An 8,884-nucleotide genomic window follows, 5' to 3' on the forward strand; every position below is an offset into this window, starting at 1 on the left:
AGACACTTATTCTAATATTAATTTTTCAGGCAAATGCATTAGTGGTCAGGAAAATTAACTTTCCACAGGTCTCATAACTAAAAATGACATATTTAAGTTATTTTAGAATGGAAAAATCTTACATTGTGGCAATTTATGCTAAAATATCTGATTCTAAGAGTTCCTGTAAACACAAGGAAAATTTTGGAGGAAAAGTAAATCCTATAAATACAGCTGATACAATCACAACATGAGACAGACAAGAATTGAGTATATCCCTCATTTGCAAAAAGCATGCATCAGGAACTAACAATTAAAGACATATCAAACCAGGCCTTTGGGAGATTACAACTTTGCATAACTTCTAGTTTTGGAAGAACAAAATATTGCTAGCATGCAACGAGAGAGTGAAAGATTACTGCCTTGTGATATTTTTAGTGTACATTTTTTTTCATGTTCTTTTATGTTTTTTGGCATTAAGCTATAGAATACCATCCCCAAGTAAGGTTTTGGATGAATTCCTAAATTAAATCCACAAAATAAGAAACAGGCAGGACATTGCTGATTGATTCCAGATCTGAATCCCATAAAATGAATCCCCTTAACATGAGAAATAGACTGGAAATGTTGATATTTACCTTTTATGTCAGAATGTGAACGAAGCATTTTTTTCATATTTTGGCAATTGACATTAAGTCACCTCCCTGGCCCTGAATTAAGGTAGTCCCAGTAAATCAGTATAAACTTCAAGAGGAATGAGCCAGAAAAGATTCAATTGCTCTGAGGACCCATTTGCATTTTCCTGAAATTCTTTGTTCTGTGTATGATTCAGGAGACATTTAAATAAACCTGAGAGTTGAATGAGAGAATAGCACCTCATGTTGCCCCAGCTACAGAGGGAAAGAGCTTTCTTTGCCAGAGAAATGCTCCCACAGTGGAGGTCTTCCTTTGCAGCAACACTCCATTCTTGGTTAAAAGCTAGGGTATTTGGACTAGTTAAGCATGAATCTCTCTCCCATTCCATAGGGAATGAGCTGGGCAGTCCTTTCTCCCCACGTCCACCTGCACTTCGTTAGAGAGCAGAATGCTCACATGCCACCCCACAAGATCCCCACAGTGACATAACTCCATGCAGAGACTGGCGTGACTGGGCTGGGTTTCCCCCCCTTCAGCTCTTGTATCACTAAGAATCTGGCAGCCAGTTCCGTCCTGACAGAGTTCACAGCATATATTGGTGGATTCTTGTCCATAGTGCATCTGCTTTAAGAATTAACGAAAGCAGTGTCAAGACAGAAGGTAAGTGCTGTTTTAACTATAGCACTGGGGATGCTGAATGTTTGGGACAGTGTTTATTGTAATAGGAACAGAAAAAAATCCAGAGCAACTTTGCCAGTTGCTATTCAACAGCAAATCCACAGTTTTGAGACTTTACTTTCACATTTTGCTTAACCTGCTTTCCATGATTTATGGATGTGAGATAAATTTTATAAGGTATACACTGCATTGCTTGGCAAAGGAAGCTATATACAAAGCTTCAGAAATGCAATGAGAAAGTATTTAAACGAGACATAGTAAAGAAGTTTGGCAATTAAAAGGTTTATTATTTTATGCTAATTAGGTATATATGTTAGTATTGTTAGAACCTAATTTTGGAGCCAAGGAGGGCCATTTCCAGTAGTATTCAAAAATATTCTGCGATAAATGTGTTATAACTTGTTACAATTTACAGAAAACATGTTATTATAAAATGTGAGCTAAAGAACTCAGACACTTAGGAATTACTTATTTCTGTTTTGTTAATTTTATCAATTTATTTTCTGGATGTATGTCTTGAGGGGAAAAAAAAGCATGTTTTAAAGAAATTCTGGGAAAGACGATTTACTTTTTGAGAAAAGCATTTCCTCCATAGCCACAGGTATTTGGAAAAAACTGGGAGAAAGCAAAGTGCTCTTTTGCTTCATAGTGGAGTCATTATATGGTCACAAACTCTCTTTGAATTTAGAGCCCTTGTTTTTCCTTTGCCAGAAAGTATGGAAGCATTTTTTTCATCATAATTCAATACTCATATTATAGTGACCATGACTAGATTAGTGTATACTCAATTTAAAATAAGGTGGAAGATTTTAATGAAGCAAGACAAATCTTTACAACATTAACATAATATAACTTATAAATTATAACCTATAATTACATTAACACTATGTAATTGTTCTCATGGCCAAGTCCTATCAACTAAATTAAATGACACCATCCTTGTCTTAGGGAATAATTTGCCAAGGATCCGGCTGCATGTTACATTATGTCAGTTATCAGAGTGATTCTAACAATTTTTTGAGGGTTTCATCTGCTAAAATAAAGTGCTTATAATTTCAAATAGAAGCAAAGAAATCTCCATTTCTAATGGCAAAAAAATCCTATTTATCCCAAATCTCCTAGACACCAAGGCTTATACCCTATTTCTCAAAAGAAGATATATTATTTTATGGTAGCTAGTGGAATGTGGATCCTGCCTCACATTGTGATTTCCCTCCCAGAGTTACCCCCTATGCCCCCCCAGCCATAACTCTCCACTCTACAAAAGTCCAAATTTCTACCTAAATTGCTAACCCTGTACTTCCCCCAAGCAATTGAAACGTATTTTATTGAGCCTTACCTAAGAAACATGTTCATATGAAGATCACTGTTACAACCCATTTTTAATTATACTCTCAATTTTGTCCTTTCCTACATGGTTTCTAATGCCACTGTTAAATGCAGACTGTCCTTAATTCCACCTCTTTCCCTCTTCCATGCTGCGAGGGCACTAAAATCCAGCTAAGTGAGCCATGCCTTCTTAAATTGTGGCATGAAGAAGGCAGAGAACTTGTGAGTTATTGAGAAAGGAAAACCTTAATTCAAAACTTGAAAATAATATATTTCTTTACCAGCTGGATCTCATTATAGGTTTAAGATTTTTTTTTTTCGGAATCTGTGACATTGCCCTGATTAGTAAAAAGTACTTTCTAAAACTAATGTACTAAATATTAATTTTGGAACACAGTTGTGTAGTGTGCCTAAACATCTGGATGCTAAAGAAAGTCAAAATAATAGGCACACACCCACCCCACCAAGAATTCCGTTCCTCCACCTCAGAACCAACAACCAACAATACCCAGACATTTTTAAAGGAATGTGCCCCCTCTCACACACACATGCATAAGAACAGCTTTCCTCCAGGCAAAACCATGGATTGCCCATGTTTCCCATAAGGGTCTTCTTAAAGAGACATTTTAATGATGGTGAATGGTAGGGTACAGGGTGCAGTTTACAGTTGTCTTTTCATTTTCATTCGTCCAGTTTTGAAGGATGCTCCGAAGCAGTGTACTAACATGGTGGTCAGTGGGCACCACCCAGAAACCTGTTGTAGGAAGGCATTTAATTACCGAAAGACCTAGAGAGATTGACTGGACAATTGGGCCTGGCTTGCCCAGAAGGGGGCGCATGTGTATGCAGTCTGACCTGAACCCTGTTCACCACACCAGAAGTTGTACCCACACATCCTTCTTGTGATACTTATTAAAGTTAGAAGAACTTCATTAGAGGCCCTAAAAAAAACACTAGAAAAACATAAAGTACACATTTGCTAATGCATTTAACATTGCAAAGCCAATATCCTTTTCCTGAAAATATGCTATTGTGTAATATGTTTCCACTTTATTTAGGATTCAAAGCATTTGCCAAAAATGAATCTAGGTGTGTTTACTCTACTCTTGGCATTAATTGGTGGTGCCAGCGGCCAGTACTATGATTATGATTTCTCCCTACCGATTTATGGGCTGTCATCACCAAACTGTGCACCAGAATGTAACTGCCCCGAAAGCTACCCATCGGCCATGTACTGCGATGAGCTGAAATTGAAAAACGTACCAATGGTGCCTCCTGGAATCAAGTATCTCTACCTTAGGAATAACCAGATCGACCATATTGATGAAAAGGCCTTTGAAAACGTAACTGATCTGCAGTGGCTCATTCTGGATCATAACCTTCTAGAAAATTCCAAGATTAAAGGAAGAATTTTCTCTAAACTGAAACAACTGAAGAAGCTGCATATAAATCACAACAACCTGACGGAGTCTGTGGGCCCACTTCCCAAATCTCTGGTGGACCTGCAGCTTACACACAACAAGATCCAGAAGCTGGGCTCCTTCGATGGACTGGTAAACCTGACCTTTGTCCACCTTCAACACAATCAGCTGAAAGAGGATACTGTGTCAGCTGCTTTTAAAGGTCTTAAGTCCCTCGAGTACCTTGACTTGAGCTACAATCAGATGGCCAAACTGCCTTCTGGTCTCCCAGCATCTCTTCTGACTCTCTACTTGGACAATAATAAGATCAGCAACATCCCTGATGAGTATTTCAAGCGTTTTAATGGACTGCAGTATCTGCGTTTATCTCATAATGAACTGGCGGATAGTGGAATACCTGGAAATTCTTTTAATGTATCGTCCCTGCTGGAGCTGGATCTCTCCTACAATAAGCTTAAAAACATACCGACTGTCAATGAGAACCTTGAAAACTATTACCTGGAAGTCAATGAACTCGAAAGTAAGTAGAAGGCTGTGCCTGTGCTTGACGGGCGCTTCCTCAAGCTTTTAAATGCGTAAGCTGTGCAACGTAAATATTGTCTCTGGCTCCATTAAAGAATATGAATGAAAATGCCAACAAAATATCTCTGTAATTCAAATATAGAAGAATTCTAGCTCAGTTATTTTTCCAATGTCTAGCCTTTCTTTGGAATGCCCAGATAAGCCACCATTGATCTCAGAGTGTAAACACGTATTTCTTCAAATTCAATATTTTAGGCTAATGAATCCTGCTGTGTTCTCTCTCAGTACTTATTTGTTATTATTTGCCTCTGTCAGGATTTAGATTTACGCCCTACATTTATTTCTTGGCAAGGTCTAGCTGAGGGAGGAACAAACAAGTGTAGAGGAGGCACAGTTAGCAGAGGCTTCCACATATCCCTCCTGCTTACCTCCAGAGCAGCTCCCATGTACTCATGATCTCCTCTGACATAGTTACTTGTGACTCAACATATTGCTCTGCTATCACTGACCATCACCTACCCCTGTCATCTGTGTTATGGTGTGTGTGTGGTCTTCACAGTATTTTTATGAAGATGGCCAGGAAGAATCAGGAGGAAAAGAATAGGATGATGATTTGGAATTTATTTTAATAGTATTAAAGTTCCCCTTTTATAAGTGTTGTATATAAAACACTTGACTTTTCCATAGTTTCTCCTTTAGCTTGTTGCCATGGTTTATTTTGTATTTACCTTCTCGGTGCGAGTTAGACCCGATCCACGTGGTCTGTTTATGTATTCTTCTCATCTTCTGGGACATTTTTCAATATAAGCCATACATATTCAGGTGGAAAACTATAATTCACCATCCTCCACCTTAGTTTTAACAAAGGGTGGCAGAAGAGAAAACCTATGGTTCGTGGACAAAGTTGTCTAAATGAAAAGTCAGGTGGGAAACATTGATTTAGTCATAAAACCATGTCTGCAAAGTAATCTATTGAAATTGAACATCTTTATACCATGAAAGTTGGCTCTTTTGTCATTTTGGATAAGGATATTGACATTTCTATCCAAAAAAACTAAAACGACTTATTAGTATGATGCTTTGTAATTCTGAGACAATTTTGTGTAGTTCCTGGTAGGGTAGTGGTGTTCTCAAGAAGGAGACCATGATTGCCAGCTCTGAACTCCCATATATCCTTTCTCGTGTCTGGAAAGCTTGCTTGTCATACAATACAGAGTAAAGCTATCACAGCTGAACCCTTACACCCATTTTCAGTGAAAAATTCACTGTGTGGCAATATATGGTCCCACATTATAAACATTTGTGGTTAGGAGGAAGGATAACTCAGACAACCCAAAATGCTAACGGGATTTAAGATGTTGAAGGGCTGAAAAAAACCTGTTGGATTTGGTTGGTGGAGGTTAGCCACATGAGTGGTTCAAACTCATACTCTGAGACGAGAAAGGGGAGAGAGACAGATGCAGGGACATTTGAAGGTATAAAAACCAGTATGAATACAAGAAGGAAGAGGAGATAAAGGAGATGGGCAAGGTGGTCTATGGAAGGAACACCAATAGTCACTCAGTGCCAAGCTGAGCTTGAAACCACACTGCCTGACACACATGGTCATTTGAAAAAGATTGGTTAGTTACTTTTATTCCTTCTTTATCCTTGACATTTAGATATATACTCTTCAGATATTCTTGTTGTTTGACTTTGCATGTATGTCTTCAATTCTCCTTACTTCACTACATAAAAATTATGTATATCATCATCCACGTTCTCTTAAGGTAAAAAGAGTCCCTTAATATTTCTCTAATATTAGAAAATATATAGCCAATATATATTTATATACAAATACTATATAACCAATATATATTTATATATAAATAAATATATATTATAAATATATATATATAAATAAAATAAATACTATATAGCCAATATATATTTATATATAAATACTATATAAATATAGTATTTACCATATTTTAAACTTGCAACTTTAAGCACTGGACTAGTCATGGGTTTTCCTAATGTAATTTGGAAAAAAGGGCAAAATTAAAAGGACATCAATAATTATTCAGCACATATTAAGTGTGTGTGAGGTGCCTAACATATCTTAATCACTTCAATCTTCGTGTAACACAATTGATAGATATGTTATATCTAATAAGAAGATCAGATAAATGTTCCAAAGTCACTCTAATGATAAAGGGCAGACATAGAAAACTAATATCAGTCCATGTTTTTTTCTGTTGTACCATGTTTTTTCAGATAGGTGCCACAAGATCCCTGAAATTTGACTGATGAGTTATGTAAAGACAACATCTTATTTTTTTTTAAGATTTTATTTACTTATTCATGACAGACACAGAGAGAGGTAGAGACATAGGCAGAGGGAGAAGCAGGCTCCATGCAGGAAACCCGAAGTGGGACTCGATCCCGGGACTCTGGGATCACGTCCTGAGCCAAAGGCAAGTGCTCAACTGCTAAGTCACCCAGGCGTCCCTAAAGACAACATCTTAGAGGACAAGAGAGCAGTGTGTTAGGCTCCACTGAAGTCATCATTTACTAGAATTTGGGAATGAAAGAAAATAACGCTATAGGGGACTAGATAAGATTAATCGGAACTAGATGTGATCAGACATAGACAGTTTCTATGTACACACATAGAACATAAAATCTAAGAACAGCCTTCGTTTCTACTCAGAACTAAATTGGTTGGTCATTTGTAGCAGCTTTTTTCCCCCCACGGAAGAAAAGGACATGAGCACCAATCATGGATACTCTGTGATTTGGTGTTTGTTTTGGAGTTCTGAATTATTGTCATGAAGTGTGGTTGTTGGAACACTCTTCAGAGGTCATCTAGTTAACCCCTCTTATTTTAAGATCCAGAACCCCAAGATGCTTATATTGGTGAGGTTGCTCATACAGCAGCACCAATCTTAGGTTTCTTTGAGCTAGACAAAAGATTTCAAAAAGAGTGCTTAGATAATAGGACACATTAATTGAATGTCTTTCTAAAATCAAGTATTTCTAAATGCAGAACTTATAATTAGTAAGTTCTATTCTTTCAAAAAGTCCACCGAACGTCCTGACCTATCATAAGTATTCTTTGCTAAATATTGCTGTGTCGCCTGGTAGCCTGGAATACTCCCTTAGCCGTTCCAAATTCAGAGATACATCAAAAAAGTGGGAAGGAGTCCGAATATATATTATTATGGATTTGAGCATTTTTTAAGTGATCGTTTCAAGCCCATGTACCAAAAGAGTAATTAACATTTCTATTCTTTAATTTGCAGAGTTTGAGGTAAAGAGCTTCTGTAAGATCCTTGGACCATTATCCTACTCCAAGATTAAACATTTGCGTCTGGATGGCAACCGTCTTACCCACACCAGTCTGCCACCTGATATGTACGAATGTCTACGTGTAGCAAATGAAATCACTGTTAATTAACATCTACTAATTCCAATTCTATTGAGGTGTACCCTGGAGCAACATTTTATGGTTTATTTTTTTGTGTGTGTCAGTTTTCATAGTATTCAATTTTTTGGGTCACTTTATTAGTTTCATGAATTTCAGATTCTGAGGGAAATGTTTTGTAAACATTTTACTACTTTTTTTTTAAGATAAGATGAAAGGCAGGCCTATTTCATCACAAGCACAGACATAGACACACAGAGACAACAAACTTATGCTTTATTTGTAAATTTAGTGTTTTCTCCATCTCTACTGTCAAATGATGTGCAAAGTCTTCTCTTGGTTGAATGGAAGTCAGCCAAGAATTATAACTCCTGAATCTTAACTTAATATGCCAAACAGCATGGGATACACACATATGAATATTTAATATCTTGAACCAAATGATCTCAAATTTCAATGTTCAGATTTGCTTAACTGAAAAATAGGTGGTAAATTTTAAGACTGATGATTTTGCAAAATACTAGACCAAATTCATGAAGCCACATACACTTAAAGCAATATTTTTAGTATTAAGAATTATATAGTTACCTAGTGAAACTTCTCTTTTCTAGAATTATTTTTCACTCTAAGTCATGTGTATGTTCCTTTTTAATCATTTGCATGTTATGTTTAACAAGCTCATAGCAAAATAAAACATAGCAAATGGCATCACTGTGTTTTTTTGTGAAATTCATCTCTCTCATATATAGAAAACTAGATTAGAATTTTAAAAATATCTTGTCTGCAATATTTTAGTTATGTTAAATAGAATTTCCACTAAATAAATTGTCTGCATCTAGCATCCATTTGCAAACAGTTTTAAAACACCTCTTAGAATACGTACTTAAAAGTGTGCAGATCCCAATTTTGAAAT

General features: G+C 36.6%; 1 protein-coding gene across 1 annotated transcript; it reads left to right on the forward strand.

Moving 5' to 3' along the window:
- Window positions 1-1,083: 1,083 nt before the first annotated feature.
- On the forward strand, window positions 1,084-8,679 carry LUM (lumican). The gene is made up of 3 exons (XM_055336663.1): window positions 1,084-1,275; window positions 3,681-4,563; window positions 7,850-8,679. The coding sequence occupies exons 2-3, from the start codon at window positions 3,702-3,704 to the stop codon at window positions 8,002-8,004; spliced, it is 1,017 nt and encodes a 338-aa protein (XP_055192638.1). The 5' UTR covers window positions 1,084-1,275; window positions 3,681-3,701; the 3' UTR covers window positions 8,005-8,679.
- Window positions 8,680-8,884: the final 205 nt, after the last annotated feature.

This window comes from Nyctereutes procyonoides, unplaced genomic scaffold (assembly GCF_905146905.1).
Source record: "Nyctereutes procyonoides isolate TBG_1078 unplaced genomic scaffold, NYPRO_anot_genome, whole genome shotgun sequence".
Taxonomy (NCBI): domain Eukaryota; kingdom Metazoa; phylum Chordata; class Mammalia; order Carnivora; family Canidae; genus Nyctereutes; species Nyctereutes procyonoides.